Raw genomic sequence first — 17,639 nt, 5'->3', positions numbered from 1 at the left:
TTATGTAAGGAAAATTATGTGGAAAACCTGAACGCATAAAATCCTAAACTTACATCATGCTACTTGAAAAACATATTGTTGCAGGACTCTTTGTTGTTCTGTTTTTTTGTCTATCTCTTACAATAACTCAATGATAAAATAATGCAGCAGAGAAAAATTGTCTAATTATTACGGTCAAGGACGTATAATTCACAGAACTTATGACCTGTAAGCAGAAACGAAATAAGACCGTTGAACAAAATCAATGAGAAATAGACATATCTATTTACTCTACAGTACTTCTATGAAACTTGATTCCCCGCTGACTGAAACAACCCGGATTTCATGCGTAATCACCTGTTATACAGAGTTCATTACTCGAGGAACGACAATCATACATCATACATAGTATTAAAGTATTAAAGTTCGAACCCAAAGTTTGGATGTTCGGATGCTCAGAAAGTGACGTCACCCAAAATTTTTTTCTCCTGCCGTCATCGATCTATACAGACGAATATCAGCTAGCCGAATTCCTCAGTCTGGAAACAATCGCGCAGTAGAGCGGACGTATGAGAATCGTGCTCCGCAGATTTCGAGTACCGGGTTCTCTAACTCCGTGGTTCTTGCACTCCGGGTCCGCTTCCTGGTGAAACTCGACTTCCAGGACAAGCGCTTCGTAGTTCTGGCTGCTGTCCAGGTCCTTGACCTGGTGACTTTTGACCTTCGGGACTAATTTTCATACATTTTGAATCCGAAAAAAAACGGAACGACCAGGATCAAGAAATTGCAATTGGTGAGTGGTTGGCATTGTATACTGCATAGGAAAACATGACAATAACGTCGTTTGATTAGAGCTAAAATTGCTGTGCGTCGTGTTGAAAATCTGTTAGCACTTAGCTTATTGTGCTGTGGTATTTTTTGACGAAATTTATTGTCACAACATCACAATACGTTATACTTACGTGCATGTGTGAACGTGATTTGTAACATTATATAGGAAAAATCTTACAGGCAGATTCTGTTTGCGTCACATGCACAAAGACAGTGTTCATTCTGTATACTGTGAAGCAAATACCATAATTTTTTGGGGAGTCCATCGTGCCCCAGTTTCCCCTACAACTATTTCATATGGTAAAACACTGAGAACTAGTAAGCGGGCGCACGAGCACAAAAACCAGTTACACTAGGCATCCGACCTTAAAGCTAGTACTCTATTAAATCAGAAAGAAAATATTTGAATCATGTTGAAAGTGTCCGAAATCCATGGTCCTGTTATTCCGTGGATGAATGGTGGTAAAAAGATAAACGGTTTCTAATCTCATACATTTTTAATATCTTCAATCCTGAGTTACAGATCAACGTTACAAGTTTGAAGATACATCGAGTTTCACTTTCCTCAAAAAGTATCGTCTTCCACTCAAAATTATGCACGTGACTAATCGCGCAAGTACATTTACTTCGTATTAGGAGTAACTTGCGTTCAATATAATAACCGATCGGAGTCCGTCTTGATGAAGTCTGCAGCTCGTTCTCCGATCATCATTGCCGGTGAACCAGTATTCGCAGAAACGATCTGTAAACAAAAAATAAAAGTACTTTTCAGATGAAAAATATTTTCCAACTACTACTGCAGCAATCCTTACGAAAAAGAACTCTCAACTTCTCTATTACCGGCATTCAGCATCATCTATGAGTTAGTGTCGTGAATTTACACCTAAGTTGTGTTTTTTCCGTGAGGAAAGGTCTAGCGTAAATATTCTTGAACGTTTACATAACAACATCGATAGTTGTGTTGACGTCGTGATCTTTAAACTGATACCTATCTGCACAGCCAACTTAGTCCCTTGCCACTTGAATAACTGAATATTTTTATAGCTTATAACCTTCTCATTAGATAAAGAAACCAGATAATTTGTGCACGGAGAGACTTATTTTTGGTAAAAAAAAAGGGCTTGGTTCTCATATCAAGTGTAACATTTCAAACATTTTGTCCCAAAGTTCACCTTAGGCATGATGGAAGTATCCGCAACGCGCAGACCTTTGATGCCTCGAACTCGAAGCTTATGATCGACAACTGCCATTGTGTCATGCTTGGGGCCCATCTTGCAGGTTCCGCTTCCATGAGGTGCGCCAATACCATCGTGGTGTACCCTACACTTCCAGTAATCGGTGGTAGAAAAAGTGTAATTTCCGCAGGCATCGTTGGCTATTGCTGTTAACGTCATATTGTAGGCTCTCATTGTGTCCGTATCGGTCAACTTGATAGCACTATATATGGCTTCTAGAAGAATATCAATATCGCTGGGTTCGCTCAGGAAGTTACCCCAGATCAAGGGTTGTTCAAAAGGATCGTTCGAAGCCAGACTGATTTGTCCTAAAACACCGGATAATGGGCTAAGTATTATTTGTACTTTGATGTTGAAGAACCATTGTGAGACAACCACGTCCTTATTTCTGATACGGTGTTTACATACCTCTGCTTTTTGGATGCAGTAACACAGCGAACAAGTCGAAAGTGCGTTTCCCCGTGCTGCTAAGAGCACCAATTTCACCAGGCGCACAGGCGGCGTCAAAACCCACGCTATATATTTGCATGTCGGGATAGTCGGGGGTTGTTTTGCTGGAAGCTAGCTGAGCGACTATCCCGGTTATCCCATGACCGGACAACGGGCCAGTCTGAAAGTCGAGGTATTCGGTAGTAGCTGCCCAATTGTTTATGTAGGTGTCAAGTTGATTTATGGTAAAGTTGAGCGTGAAGTACAGGTGGTCTTGGTAATTCCTGCCAACACCAGGCAAATTCTTGACGACTGGGATGCCCATAGACTCGAGGTGTTTCTTGGGCCCAATGCCAGAGAGAAGTAGAATGTGAGGTGATTTGACATTTCCAGCGCTGAGAATCACTTCTCGCGATGTACGAACCGTCTTGAATTCACCATTCTGTAAGAAATTATCATATTTTGCTCTCAATTATCAATGAGTTTGGCTATTGATAATTGTATTAAAATAAGGAACACACAAGCGGGTAGCGCTGAAACTACAATCGAGCCATCATTTTACCACTGCTTTTACCTAACGGTCCAGTAAGACGTATGCGAAGCTCAAAGATTCAATTAAACCAGGCGTACATGTTCGTTTGGCTGGACTAGACCAACGTTGCGCTAATTTTTTTAATTAGTAGCCCTTCCGAAGCTTGTTATTAGTCGCCTCTTACTACAATTACACAGGCCCACAAATTAAAAAAAGTTTGTCGTGTTGTAGTCGAGACCCATCATTTTCCATTTATTTCGAACTGCTAAACACGAATCTAAAGTCGAAAGAAGGTGTCGATGGACCAATTTGGCCGTTGGGGCCAAAAAACTAGTTTTAATATTACTAAAAAAAGAGTACATGGGTAATTTTTTTTGTAAGTAACAGCCGTGTACATCTGTTTGGGGTTATCGGAGTATAATTTGGCTTTTAGCGTTATCAAGGTTTGTAGCTTTTGGAATTATCGGGGTGTTGAACTTTGGAGTTGATCGGACTTTTGGGTGATAGTGACACTTCACCGAGAGAAATTTTTAGTTCCGGTTACCGCTCAGTCCTTAATTATTTTCATTTTTTACTAGAATCGAGAAATATAGTTTTAGGTAGAAAATGAAAATGAGTTTTCTAGCTGTTACCGGAAAGTCTAGTATCCGTTACTATTCTTTCTCATTACGATCACTGTTACTATATTTTCTTGTAACTGTTGCGAAAATTTAATGCTCGTGCGACAGTGAATTGACGTTAAAGCCTTATTTAACTAAAAACGTAGAGTAGACCGAAGAAACTGATTTTGCGTTGTAATTACCAAAAAAGGATCGACAGTAGCGCAAAATGTTTACGTGTACCTCGTTTTTCGTAATTCCAACAATATTTAAACAGTTTTTTTAACGATACCTGGTTGACTGAATTTCTCTAGTCACTATAAAAAATGAAACTTTTCTCAGTGTCGGATGTGACGTATTTGTACTATGTATAGATATAGATGAACGTTGGATGAAAAAAATTAAATGTTCTCATTTTTCGAATTAATTCTTCAACAACTAGGCTCTAGTGACCGAATTAGTTCACCGACGCCCACTTTGAACTCGGATTTGTGTTCAGCAGCCCGTCATACGTAAGAGCTATAGGCTCTCAACCCCAGCATAAAATACCTTTTTTTGCGGGCCTATGTCATCAGTCCTCCGATGCTACTACGTAAGAGCAATGATACAAGCACGCGTGAATGAAGACTCACAATCGGTACTCGAATATCTGTGAGTACGATGTGTAAGGTGTAAGTAAGATGATCGTTACCTTGAAGTACTCGACGCCGACTGCCTTCCCGTCCTCGATTATTACTCTTGTGACAGTCGAGTTCAGGGAAACGTGTAGATTCTCACGGTTCCTGCTGGGCCGTAGATACGATGCGGCGCTGCTACGTCTGACTCCATTCTTACTAGTGGTTTGTGCCATTGCAAAACCACTCAACACGTCTCCGTTGAGATCTTGACTAATGCGGAATCCTGCCTCTTCTGCTGCTTTAAGCATAGCATTGGCAAAAGGAGGTTCATAGGGAAATCTCTCAACGGATAGTGGACCCCCCGTGGAGTGCCAGAATCTTCCAACTCTATCGATTTCACCGTTATCCTCCGCCTTGAGAAAGAAAGGTTTCACTTCATCCCATGTCCAGCCCTCATTACCCATAGCGGCCCAATTGTTGTAATCCGTTGGATTGCCCCTCAAATATACCATCCCGTTGTGCACCGTACATCCACCGAGAACTTTCGCCGCGGCGTACTCACAAGAACCGTTTTCTGAGAGGCAGGCGTACCTTTCGTTCGTGATTGTGTATCCCCAGCTCAAATTGGAACCTTACATGAGGCAGATATTTCATTTATTTTCGTAGCATGTTTATAAATTTAATTCATTAGTCTTTCTCTAATACGTACCAGCTATGATTACGGCCGCACCCGGAATTTGTGCGGATGCAGGTTCGTCATCACCAGCTTCGAGAAGCAATATTTTCCAGTGCGAAATCTCGCTCAGTCTCGCGGCCACCACGGAACCTGCCGCACCACCTGAAACAAGAACCAGCTTTGAACAGCACTCACCACTTTCTTGTTCAGTTCTCAGGATATTTTGGAACTTTACAATGTATCACATGCGATTTACATGATCTGCGCAGTCCAAAAAATCTCTCAACTGTTCTCGGACACCCTAGTCAATGAAGAAATCCTCTTCGCGACTACCGACGGAAATAAGTATCAGTATGAATTATCCACGCACGATTGCGATTGTTGTTTTTCAATGTTGCTAACGTTTTTGACATCCATTGCTTCATACGTACCGCCGGCTACGATGTAGTCATACTCGGGATCTGGTGTCTCGATGGGCGTCACGCGCTCGCATATTCCCGATATTTTTTCGTTCTTTCGTATGGCTGAGTCCAGAAAAGACATCAACGTACCGGATTCACCGCACATGTCTACTAAAGTGGGACCTGGTAGCTGCCTCTCGTTACATGTTTGTGCCAAAGTTAGGTGATGAGTCATCGTTACAGATAACAATAAGATAAGTTGAAAATTGATATACATCTTGAATATTAGCTGTTATTGACATCAATTATATCTTTCCCTGTCACCCCGTTTTTCTAACTATTATCAATCAACTAAAATCACAGTAAAAGTTGTAATTGAACTTTTTCTGCTAGAACTCGCTTATCTTACGAATATCCCGCAGTATTTTAAATTTCATGGATGAATTCTTCAACCGGACTGACCGTCACCCTGTCATTTTATAAGTGTCATATGACGCACTGTTATTGGTTGTGACCTATGTGACAATACAATATTGGTATTAGTGCTCTGTTTGTGCCATATCGGTGCTTATTCAGGTTTTTGTATATTTTTTCTTTTATAAACATAAATTAATGAAAATACGTCACAATTGACAAGTGGGTTTTCTAAAGTCAAATGCGCCAGCTGTGCCCTCTAACTGTTTGATGTATAATCTCAATATTGTGCACGAACGGCATATTTTCACCTGATTAAATGAACAACTACAGATTGTACAGACGCTTAGATTGATTTTGACCTTTTTGATATGCCTAGTAATTTTACGATCCGCAGTTTTGGTTGCGCACAGTTGGCACTGCCAGCCACCCCCTGATGCCAAGAGTGCGTTCCTAAATTGTCTGACAGCACTAAAAACTTCCTAGGACATAGGCTGAGCTACTAACGAACCTGGTGGCGCAAAAAAAATAAAAGATTGTTGACAGTACTGGGGACTTATATCGGAACACACCGCAAATAGCACGTGGAGAAAAGCTTGAAGACGCGCGGCTGGAAGTGTCAACGGTGCTGATACAAAACCGTGGATTCTAAACACGGAGTAGTAGGAAGGAGACAAGACTCTGCGATAAAACTTGTCCCCAGTTTTGAGGTAACGTAAGAGGAATTGTCTAAATGCGATTTGAGCGCCTTTTACGGAAAAAAGTGAAATTTTCGTTATAAAATGTAAAAAAAAAAAGGCGGCAATCGTAACCTATAAGTCTCCGTTTTATAAACATATTCCGTAAATTCGTAAAATACGCATCTGAAGTGACTAAAAAACAGTAAAAACCGAGTGATTGCTTTTCTAATCTCAACCGACATTAAATCCGAGGAAAAGGTTTGCAAACGGCGAATCGTAAGATCATATGGCGAAGGGGGTGAGTGCGCTATACGAGCTTACACCGCAATAGGCGCTTAAATCGCACCTTGACAATTCTTCTTACGTTGCCCCAAAAATTGGGCCAGCTTTTGTGCCAAGTGCTGCTCGAGTGTTGTCTCCTTCCTACTACTCCGTGGTCGTAAAATTACTAGGGATATCAAAGGGTTTAGAATCAATCTGAATCTCTGTAACTGTGAACAACGAGTTTATGCACTGAACAGAACGAAAATTGGTACAGAAGAAAAAATCACTGTTTATATAGTTTGCAGTTTCTCTCTTATGGAGTTCCTCTGAAAATTCTGTGAACTATTGATAAATTTTACCTATTTGTAATATATTTTTTAACATTCGTTGAGAATGTTTCATGTGAAATCCACTGCCTCCTCTCACCTTTATTTTTTTTATCTGAATACAATTATTTTTCATTTCAATACTACAAATCGACAGAAACATAACATCGATTTGTTGTGTCTAAAATACGAATGATACAGATACTAATTTTTCACTCTTTGAGTACATTTGAGCGTTATTAGAACAATTTACATATTCAGCGATCTTATCACCATCTCAAAATGTTAAGAACATTAATTTTGAGTTTTTTTGTACAGCTGTCAGTTGAGATATCTATACGTTCCGACAACGCATTCTTAAAACTTTGTAGAATAGCTTACATAGAACATCTGCTGAGATTATTAGAAGCTTCTGGGGAGATTCCGGGGCGCTCTAGGGAAGCTCGCGATTCGGGACATAGGCTTTACGGTGGGGAACTTCAGGGAACTTCCCATGCGCTTCTGGCTGAGCTCGCGAACAGTTAACGGAAAGCTTTTGGTGCTGTCTGGGAAGTATTTTCAGAGCGATACTGCACAAAAGTACGATACACGCGGTGTATTCCGTTACTTTTACGCAAGCGAAGCATCAAGATTCTGTCTTTTTTCATATTTGCCGGCCGCGTTGTGAAATCGAAACTCGTATCCAAATTAATGTTTCTCATGATTTTTCAGTCTATTTTTATTTCAGTGGGAAGACTCTAGCCCCAACTTCCTGGCGGGAATTTTGCCCCTTGACCCCTCTCACACCCAATTCTATGCTTCAATATCATTTTTATGTTATTGGGTTTTATGAAATAGCGTTTTTTTTTCTCTCCATAGTTCTATGTAATCTCGTGGGGCATTTTCCACCCACCGCATGAAAAACTAATGTTTACAACTCGGGCGCAGGATTTACGGCCTTATTGTAAACAGCTCTAATTACCTGCCGAAGATTTTCACGAGAAATATATTAGTAGCCTGTCGAGCGGTAGACGTTTTAAAGTACATCCAATTTAACACATTTCAATTATTATATTGTATAACAGAAACAATATACATTGTAAGAATAAATTAAGATTGGATATCCTTGTTACGTCCCCCAGACTTCATATTCCTTTCCCACACTCTTAGTTACCTTACGCTCTGTAGTCTACTCTTATCGTCCGCGAGTCAGCAGATTCTTCTGTAACTCGCGGCTAGCTTGCCTCCTACATCCCGCAAAACAAGGCAGATCCATCCTAGCGCTCAAGCAAGACACCTATCCCTCTAAACCAAGACCATACCTTTTTCCCTCGACCGACTCCGTTGCATTGACTACTAATAAACAATCATATACTTATAATCGTTTACCTTCCCTTAATACCGATCCCTTTCTATTCCATTCGCTTCCTGCATTGGGAGTAGTAGCACGCGAGTGCATAGTCGATGTGAACGGACCCTATAATAGCCAAAGAACACCTTGGCTGGGCGTGGAGTAAGCTCCGATTACCGCTCATCGGAGCCTACGCATTCTACCCCGTAACATCATCCTTGTTTGATTCCGCAAAACTCTGCAGAGATTGATTCAGAAATTTTAACAATTTCTCAGAAGTTGAAAAAATTAGTAGCATACTTATGAAACTCTCTAAAGTGAGAGCAGAGATGAGTAGGGTGAGAGCTTAAACTTTAGCGTGCTTTAAAGTATCTGCATCCGTGCGTCTGCTGGTTTGAAATGTAAATCGAGATATCGATTGCGGAAAGTTTGCGTATCGCAAGTCGAACTATCGAAGTGCAAAAGCCAAACACGTGTCCTACCTAACCTCAAAAAACAACGCGGTTGTCCAAAGCGGCTGTCTTCCAACTTGCCACTGCCTAGTGATGGGTGCCCCGAAAAAGGCAGGTAAGCGAAAGCAGGACCCAATCATTCCGAACAAATCAAATAAAGAAGAAGAAAGGGTAGAGAATGTCGAAGAACTTGAAGACGATGACGACTTGGACGAGAATTCGGTAAGACAGATAATCGAATCATTTAAATATGTATTAAACATCCTAGGTTAGGTTGAGTTGGGTCAGCTTTGAGCTTCAATAAAAAATTGAAGCAGTAATCGTAACGCAAAAATCTATTGTCATCACTGGTTCTCTTTGGCAATTTATTGTACACTACATAACACTCCGTGTATCCAGGATTTAGGATCGGAGGATTTTCTAGCCACCGATCAACTCGACGAGGACGATGACAGCACAGACGACGAAGTCGAAGGAAATAATGATGTTGTCGATTCTGATACTGAGAATGATCCAATTGTTTTTGGCTCTGATAACGATGATGAGGAACTAGAATTTGAATCTGACTCTGAAGAGTACGAGAAGGATGATGATTCTGTGAATGAAGAAGAGGAGGACGAAGAAGATTCGGAAGCAGAGAGTGACGGGTCTGTCAATTCCAAAGACAAATTCAGTTCAGAATCTGGAAACGAGCAGTCAGAGGAAGAAGTTCGGCAGCCTAAAACAAATAACAAATCTTTGGTAAAGTCTAATAAGGAAAGCAATGGAAGTAACAAGCCAGCTAGAAATGTGAATAAAAAAGTGGTAAAACTAAGCGATCATAGTGAGAAAAATTTGGATTATGGTGTAAAACAGAATAAATCAAGTATTGTGAATAGTGGTCGCAATACAAGCGACCCAGCAGTTGAAAAACTGACTAGTAATGTCGACGAATATGAACAAGACAGTTCGGATGAAGAAGATATTCGAAATACCATTGGGAATATCCCCTTGCAATGGTACAACGAGTATCCTCACATCGGGTACGACTGGGACGGTAAAAAAATTTTAAAACCAGAGAAAGGAGATCAGCTGGATAACTTTTTGAAGAGAATGGAGGATCCAGATTTTTGGAGAACTGTGAAAGACCCCATGACGGGACAAGATGTAGTACTCAGCGAAGCTGACATAGAGCTCATAACAAGAATCCAGAAGCAAAAGATACCTGATGCTCAATTTGACGAGTACACAGTAAGTTATTTGTTCCTTACCAGATTCTATTTAATACTTTCAACATATCTCTGAAATTTGTTTTGAAACTTTATTTTCCCATTACTTTTACAGCCTTGGGTCGAGTGGTTCACGTCCGAAGTGATGAAAACGCCATTGCGTAAATTTCCGGAGCACAAACGATCATTCTTGCCTTCAAAGTCGGAAGCAAAGAAAGTTTCCAAGCTAGTTCATGCTCTGAAAATGGGTTGGATAAAGTCAACAGTCGAAATGGAGAAGGAAAAACAGAAGAACAAGGAAAACAAAGATTTTTACATGCTGTGGCAGTCAGACGATCAGGCTGAGGAGATGCGGAGGATTCACAAGCACATACCGGCGCCAAAGAGGCATTTGCCTGGTCACGCAGAGAGCTATAATCCTCCGCCAGAGTATCTCTTTGACAAAAAAGAAATGAAGGAATGGAATAAGCTGAAGTCCACGCCATGGAAAAGGAAGCTTCACTTCATTCCACAGAAGTTTAATTCACTTCGTGAAGTCCCGGCTTATTCAAGATATATCAAAGAGCGGTTTCAGAGATGTTTGGACTTGTATCTTTGTCCAAGGGCTTTGAAAATGAGGCTTACCATTGACCCAGCCAGCTTGGTTCCACAGCTACCTAGTCCTCAAGATTTACAACCATTTCCCACTACTATGTCAATGGTCTTTAAGGGGCACACTGACATGATAAGATCCTTCACTGCCGAAGCTAAAGGCCAGTATATCGCTTCTGGCGGAGATGATATGACGCTTAAAAGTGAGTTGTTTTGTCGAAACTTTTTCATTGTAGGTCGATTGTAATTAAAGATTAAGGAAAAAAATTAAAACTGCGAATTAATGAATGAGTGAACATGTTTTCAGTATGGGAAATTGCAACTGGTAGATGTGTGAAGACCGTTCCTTGTGGAGGCATTATAAGAAGTGTTGCATGGTGTCCAAATCAAGCAATTTCGCTGATAGCCGTTGCTGCAGATCAGAAAGTTTTGTTAATCAACCCTGGAGTAGGGGACCACTTAATCACAAGCAAAACGGACCAGCTTCTAGAAATCATACCTCAAAGCGATGTAATAGGTAATAAATTTGTTAGCATATGTGACTGTAACTGAATCCAGGAAACTACTTTCCAATGTACTAAATTCTTTTTACTTGTATTTCAGTGAATGAGAGGGTAAGGACGGCAGTTCAGTGGGAACAGGCCGAAGGTGAAAATTGGCGAAATGGTATCAGAGTAATATTGAATCACTTTAAAGTTGTGAAGCAGGTGACTTGGCATGCGAGGGGTGACTATCTAGCCACCGTTATGCCCGATGGGCAGAACAGATCTGTTCTAATAAATCAGTTGTCAAAGAGGCGTTCGCAATTGCCATTCAGCAAGTCCAAGGGACTAGTACAATGTGTTTTGTTCCATCCCATTAGACCATTTTTATTTGTCGCGGTAAGTTGCCACATTGATCTTTCTGCTCGTGATTGTTTGAGTCACTTTTCCAATTAAGTAATTTAAACAAATTTTCAGACACAACGGAATGTTAGAATATACGACTTGGTTAAGCAGGAGATGGTCAAGAAACTGCTGTCTAATTCTATGTGGATATCAACAATGGCAATACATCCTGGTAATCAACACAGTTTCATATTTTTCTCCGCAACTTTGTGAAATTCGTCGTTGGTTCTTCTCCTAATAAATTGCTCGTGTGTTCAGGTGGCGACAACATCTTAGTAGGCACATATGATAGAAAGATGCTCTGGTTCGATCTGGATTTGAGCACAAAGCCCTATCAAACTTTGCGATTGCATGGAACAGCCGTGCGTGGTGTAGCCTTTCACAAGCGTTATCCACTATTTGCCTCTGGAGCTGATGACAAAGGTCTGATTGTATCACACGGAATGGTGTACAAGTAAGTAAATCGGTATTATGTTTTTATTAAGCCACAGGAAACAACTTCTTATTCTTTTTTTTTTTTGTTCCTTACAGCGACCTTCTTCAAAACCCACTGATTGTGCCGCTAAAAAGACTGTGCAATCATGAGACTTACAATGATTTTGGTATTCTTGATGTCATGTTTCATCCAATACAACCTTGGCTATTTTCGGCTGGTGCAGATGCAACTATTCGTTTATACACGTAGTTTAATTATGGGTATGACATACAAGTTGTTTCAATTTCTGGCCGTATCGTTATGTTCTAATAAACATATTTTACTACATTTATCTACTGATTGCATTTTTTTAGACCTCGACCGTTTACCCAAATTTCCATGATGTATGTTTGATGCTATGAATTCCTAGAAATTTAAGTGGAACGGAATGAATGGATCGGTAACTGTATTTATTTATTATAACTTGTATCATTGTAAAATGTTATTTATTTCTGAAGCCATTTGTTTGGCGCATCGTTAAAAACGGATTAACGTTTTCTACAAAAGCTTGATATTGCTATATTAAACTGTTATGGATCATCTGAGATTATTTTTAGAAGTGCATTAATCATATATTCATTACGAAAAACATTTTTACCACTTTTTCCGATATTACAACATGTGCATTATTACTAAACTTTAAGATTACCTTATCTACTGATTAAGTAGTTACAAAAGAATAACGTGCAAACACATTAAAGTAAACCTATAGGAACTTTTGGCTCGTAATTAATTGCAGAAATTACTTCATAGTTGCCTGAATAATATAATAGGTAATATACGTATATATCCCAGGGTTTCATATATAAACTAAAATTATAAAGGTAAGAGGTTACACTTAAAAAAAATCTGTAATCGAACCATTCTACATGGTAGAATTTGACTGAAAATTCATACAATATCACCTCGAACTACCGAACGAGTACTTTAACGTAAACTTTGATGAAATACAAAAACGTAATATTAAAATTCAGTCCCCTGTATGTAAGTAATAACATAGAAGGAAAATATTTTTCATATTTTCCTGGTAACACATAATTAAACAACATATAATCTATTGATACAAAATTCAGGTTTCCTAATATATTTGGGACTTGTTCATGCATGCAAAGTAGAATTTGATCTACGACTGCAATTTTAAGCATATTCATTTCTTCATCACACATATCATCGGGTATATCCGGAAATGTCCATATCCGATTCATTGTAGCATACTTCTTTCGAGACCAAAACATATAGCATTAATTCAAACTGATATTTGATTAATTTCTTTTATTATAATGGACAGCTATGAATGTTACGGTATGTTCTGTTACTGTGTATTTTCTTTTTGAAATTCTAGTACAACAAGTACAATAATTTTCAAATTGGACTACATTGCCTGCATAGAGCGATACATTCACTAGTCAACATTAGCAGGGCTTGTTTATACATGGCTAAAACTAAAGAGCAGTATATACGTTACAAACTCTGCATCATAAATATAAAAGCTATTACGTAAGGGGGGAATGCCCTAAGCACTGCCACTCTGGCTCTCCACATTCACACATCCTACCCGCATGACGAATTTGAAAAACTGTAACAATATGTCTGTTATCGTCAAATCTACAGCTGATATGTAATTCGTGAATTAAAAATGTGTAGAACTGATTGGCCCAACGTTGCCTCAAGTAAACTGACCTAGGATCTTGACATAAAACATTTTCTATAGCATGTTTCTGCTGGTCCGCTTTGTCTCCTAGAATTTCGTTCAACTGTACCAAAGCTCGTTCATTAAATGTTACAGTTAACGCCGAAACACGCGATCTCGATATCCAATCTGGTATCCTTACATTAGAAGAATTTTCTTCCTGCCCCAAGTTCATGTGACCTCTACTTTCAATTCTAATGTTCTGACCATTCCCAGCATTCTGAGAAACTGCGGATCCAGCCATTCCTTGTATATTTGACAAAGTTTGCGACGTAAAACCTTCTTCGCCATCAGGCGCTTCTCTAATACCCATTCGAATTGGAGAATTATCAAGCCTCGAATTTGCTGCACGCAGGTCAATTAAATCTAAGTCAGTACTTATTCCGTCGGCACCGTCTAATAGCCTAGTATTTCGCGATATTTGATCAATGGGATTGTTGACCTCAGCATTTCTCGAATTGAAGGACATTGTTCTATTAGCTTGAGGATTCAGGTCGATATGTTGTATATTAAACACTGTATTCTCATTGTGCAATTCCAAAGTTCTGGGGACGATTCCACCATTTCTGGAATTATGTGTGGAATTTTGCATAGAATCTACAGTACTTTGTAAAGAAATTTCTGGACTCAATAATTCTCGTTCGTCAAATGAACCCAGGTCCGTATTTAGCCCGTTAGACATCTCGCTGTTCCCATCCAAGTTGCTGGTACCAAGTGTGACGCTTCTATTATTATCAAATCCTGTGACAATATCTAAATTCCTATCCACTGGTCGGTAACAGTTTCTAGCTTCTAAGTAGTTACCGAATTCCGAATGTCCATCAAACTCTTCCGCCTGTAGTCTGAGTGCGATTTCCTCATCTCTAGAAATATCTGTGCCGTGCGCTGCACCATCAGTACTACCATAATGAGGTTCGTGTAACATAGTTCTAAAGCCATTGCTCGTTTCAGATGCAACAAGATTTTGCCCGCTCAATCGTTCACTTGAATCCAAGTTTAGATTTGTCCTTTCCTCAATATTTCCTCGCGATTCCCTATCAAGAATACCACTTCTCTCCAATTCCCTACTGCTGTACTTTTCAACGTACAACGGGTTGTCGTACTGCGGTATGTAAGGTTTGATGTCCAACACTGGTGTTTGATCCACCATATCTACGCCCTCGAAGAAAATAGTGCAATTCACTATTTTTATGATTTTAACAAGGCTCAGGCCTATCGGACAAGGTCGGTGCGGTGATCTGGTCGAAAATACTCCGGTTCGTATTCCGTTTAGTCTGGGTGGCGCTACTTTAGCACGTACATGAGTTGACTCGTTCCTATGGAAGTGGAAGAGTATCCTAAAGAGAAAAATCACAGAAATTATGAAACACGCATAAGAAAAAAACCGTTAATTTTTTTTAATAAATTGAAAACTGTTAGCACAGTAATGTTTCACCAATCCTTACCACATGTGTGAGAAGTCTTGAAGGCCATCTAAGGCATGTTCAGGATTGGTAAAGACAGAATTAAAAAGTGTTAATTTCCCTGGTGCCTTATCACATATTCCAGGTTGTCGTGGCGTCCCTCGTTTGTTGGGAAACCAGGTTGACACGACTCCAATGGGCTTCAACTTGAGACCTTCATCTACTTCGTTGCTCGTGCTTGGCAAGGGTGTTTTCGAAATGTCTGGTTTTGACATGAACGACTTTTTCTCTGCTGTTCGCGATCCTACGAGGCGTTTGATGCCCTCGACGTCTTTATCATGGACGTAACGGAGATTACGTATCTGTTGCCTGAAATATTACGAAACCAATTCGGATTTTCAGTTCTATCAGAAATTCATTGACTTGTTATTTGCGTAAGTCGCTGTCGGCGAGTTTCTTGGTTATGTTATGTCACACACGTCATGAGCCAAAATGTGCAGCTCTCGGCCGTACGCGTTCGATTGTAAATAGAACGGGAAAGCGCAGCGAGGGAATAATTCCTACCTTAAATTGTTTATCTCTTTTCTCGCCGTATTCAACTGCGCCAGCAAGCATTTTGCATCGAAATCGGAATTTTGACATTTTCCTTCCATGATCGGAGTCTGAGATGGTCGGGAAGACAGCGAACAGCTGTTCTCAGTCTCAAACGATAAGGCTGGATTTTCATGGGTGTTATATGTCGCGACTGCAACTTGACGCGACAGCGCTACGCCGTCGGCTAGAAAAGGCGCTCATGAAAATAGGTACCGACGGAACGGCAAAATGCCGCGCGTCGCAACCCACGTACTTAGGTCAATGGATGCCGATTACATTTTTATTCGAAGAAATGAAAAATCTAGGAAGTGTGGAGAAATGGAGAAAATGAAGAAGCAGGATAAAGTAAACGATGGCGTATTCGGACTGCGTGCGATGGATTGCTCGCACAAATTTACGTCAATATACAGTATAGAGAAATAGATTTCGACATTTTTCAAACTAGTCCTGATTTCAACGAAATATCCAAAGGGGTTGGCCTCACTTTTTTTAAACCACCAAAATCTTTTGTCTCAGAATCGATTCTTGTGACCTTTTCCCGACGAATTGGATCCCCAGGAACTCAGAAAATGCAGCAAATAGAGCGTAGGACCAACAGCAGAGTAATTGCGATGGAAAGAGCACCAGCTGAAAAATATCGAAAATTCAGGTTCTGGTTTTTTGGCTGTAACTTTTGACCCGCTGCTCGCAGCGTATTCCGACTGCGCCCAATCGATTTTTCTTGCAAAATTACGTCGACATAGGGTGCCAAAGAATTGATTCCAGCACTTTTCAAAATCGGGAAAATTTTCGCCAAAAACACAAAGGGGTTAGCCTTCCTTTTTTTTTGGGCAAAAAACTTTTGGTCTCAGATTCGATTTGTATGACGCTTTTATGACTAATTGGACCGGCAGGAACTCAGAAAACGCAGCAAAAAGAGCGTAGGACCAACAGCACAGAAATTACGATGGAAAGAGCACCAGCTGAAAAATGTCGAAAATTCAGGTTCTGGTTTTTTGGCTGTAACTTTTGACCCGCTGCTCGCAGCGTATTCCGACTGCGCCCAATCGATTTTTCTTGCAAAATTACGTCGACATAGGGTGCCAAAGAATTGATTCCAGCACTTTTCAAAATCGGGAAAATTTTCGCCAAAAACACAAAGGGGTTAGCCTTCCTTTTTTTTTGGGCAAAAAACTTTTGGTCTCAGATTGGATTTGTGTGACGCTTTTATGACTAATTGGACCACCAGGAACTCAGAAAACGCAGCAAAAAGAGCGTAGGATCAACAGCACAGAAATTACGATGGAAAGAGCACCAGCTGAAAAATGTCGAAAATTCGGGTTCTGGTTTTTTGGCTGTAACTTTTGACCCGCTGCTCGCAGCGTGTTCCTACTGCGCCCAATCGATTTTTCTTGCAAAATTACGTCGATATAGGGCGCCGAAGAATTGATTCCAGCACTTTTCAAAATCGGGAAAATTTTCGCCAAAAACACAAAGGGGTTAGCCTTCCTTTTTTTTTGGGCAAAAAACTTTTGGTCTCAGATTGGATTTGTGTGACGCTTTTATGACTAATTGGACCACCAGGAACTCAGAAAACGCAGCAAAAAGAGCGTAGGATCAACAGCACAGAAATTACGATGGAAAGAGCACCAGCTGAAAAATGTCGAAAATTCGGGTTCTGGTTTTTTGGCTGTAACTTTTGACCCGCTGCTCGCAGCGTGTTCCTACTGCGCCCAATCGATTTTTCTTGCAAAATTACGTCGATATAGGGCGCCGAAGAATTGATTCCAGCACTTTTCAAAATCGGGAAAATTTTCGCCAAAAACACAAAGGGGTTAGCCTTCCTTTTTTTTTGGGCAAAAAACTTTTGGTCTCAGATTCGATTTGTATGACGCTTTTATGACTAATTGGACCGGCAGGAACTCAGAAAACGCAGCAAAAAGAGCGTAGGACCAACAGCACAGAAATTACGATGGAAAGAGCACCAGCTGAAAAATGTCGAAAATTCAGGTTCTGGTTTTTTGGCTGTAACTTTTGACCCGCTGCT

The 17,639-nt window shown here is 40.2% G+C and overlaps 3 protein-coding genes across 3 annotated transcripts; 1 reads left to right on the top strand and 2 right to left on the bottom strand.

Annotated features, from left to right (window-relative positions):
• Positions 1–1,288: 1,288 nt before the first annotated feature.
• LOC107218619 (glucose dehydrogenase [FAD, quinone]) lies at positions 1,289–5,756 on the bottom strand. The gene is made up of 6 exons (XM_015656543.2): positions 5,330–5,756; positions 4,932–5,060; positions 4,297–4,853; positions 2,454–2,916; positions 1,983–2,353; positions 1,289–1,552 (listed from the first exon to the last, which is right to left on the bottom strand). Exons 1-6 carry the CDS (start codon positions 5,574–5,576, stop codon positions 1,460–1,462), a joined length of 1,860 nt encoding a protein of 619 aa, XP_015512029.2. The 5' UTR covers positions 5,577–5,756; the 3' UTR covers positions 1,289–1,459.
• Positions 5,757–8,649: 2,893 nt separating this feature from the next.
• Positions 8,650–12,216, top strand: LOC107218626 (ribosome biogenesis protein BOP1 homolog). Its single transcript, XM_015656550.2, has 8 exons — positions 8,650–8,987; positions 9,165–9,995; positions 10,089–10,767; positions 10,872–11,081; positions 11,168–11,445; positions 11,524–11,623; positions 11,710–11,905; positions 11,983–12,216. The coding sequence occupies exons 1-8, from the start codon at positions 8,859–8,861 to the stop codon at positions 12,134–12,136; spliced, it is 2,577 nt and encodes an 858-aa protein (XP_015512036.1). The 5' UTR covers positions 8,650–8,858; the 3' UTR covers positions 12,137–12,216.
• An 864-nt stretch (positions 12,217–13,080) lies between these two features.
• Positions 13,081–15,721, bottom strand: LOC107218625. The gene is made up of 3 exons (XM_015656549.2): positions 15,584–15,721; positions 15,062–15,388; positions 13,081–14,953 (listed from the first exon to the last, which is right to left on the bottom strand). The coding sequence occupies exons 1-3, from the start codon at positions 15,670–15,672 to the stop codon at positions 13,420–13,422; spliced, it is 1,950 nt and encodes a 649-aa protein (XP_015512035.1). The 5' UTR covers positions 15,673–15,721; the 3' UTR covers positions 13,081–13,419.
• Between the last annotated feature and the right edge of the window lie 1,918 nt (positions 15,722–17,639).

Source organism: Neodiprion lecontei, chromosome 1, assembly GCF_021901455.1.
Source record: "Neodiprion lecontei isolate iyNeoLeco1 chromosome 1, iyNeoLeco1.1, whole genome shotgun sequence".
NCBI classification, from domain to species: domain Eukaryota; kingdom Metazoa; phylum Arthropoda; class Insecta; order Hymenoptera; family Diprionidae; genus Neodiprion; species Neodiprion lecontei.
Note: the sequence above shows the minus strand (reverse complement) of the source record. Positions and strands in the feature narration are given on the sequence as shown.

Bases quoted from the DNA above. Each gene is read 5' to 3' on its own strand.
- LOC107218626 (XM_015656550.2), top strand. From the start codon at position 8,859: ATGGGTGCCCCGAAAAAGGCAGGTAAGCGAAAGCAGGACCCAATCATT. The intron at 8,988-9,164 runs GTAAGACAGATA...CCGTGTATCCAG, and splicing joins ACGACTTGGACGAGAATTCG to GATTTAGGATCGGAGGATTT. The intron at 11,624-11,709 runs GTAATCAACACA...TCGTGTGTTCAG, and splicing joins AACAATGGCAATACATCCTG to GTGGCGACAACATCTTAGTA.
- LOC107218619 (XM_015656543.2), bottom strand. From the start codon at position 5,576: ATGTATATCAATTTTCAACTTATCTTATTGTTATCTGTAACGATGACT. The intron at 2,354-2,453 runs GTATGTAAACAC...CCGGTGTTTTAG, and splicing joins ACTGCATCCAAAAAGCAGAG to GACAAATCAGTCTGGCTTCG. The intron at 1,553-1,982 runs GTGAACTTTGGG...TTTTGTTTACAG, and splicing joins ATACTTCCATCATGCCTAAG to ATCGTTTCTGCGAATACTGG.
- LOC107218625 (XM_015656549.2), bottom strand. From the start codon at position 15,672: ATGGAAGGAAAATGTCAAAATTCCGATTTCGATGCAAAATGCTTGCTG. The intron at 15,389-15,583 runs GTAGGAATTATT...GTAATATTTCAG, and splicing joins AAAGAGATAAACAATTTAAG to GCAACAGATACGTAATCTCC. The intron at 14,954-15,061 runs GTAAGGATTGGT...TTTTCTCTTTAG, and splicing joins CAAGACTTCTCACACATGTG to GATACTCTTCCACTTCCATA.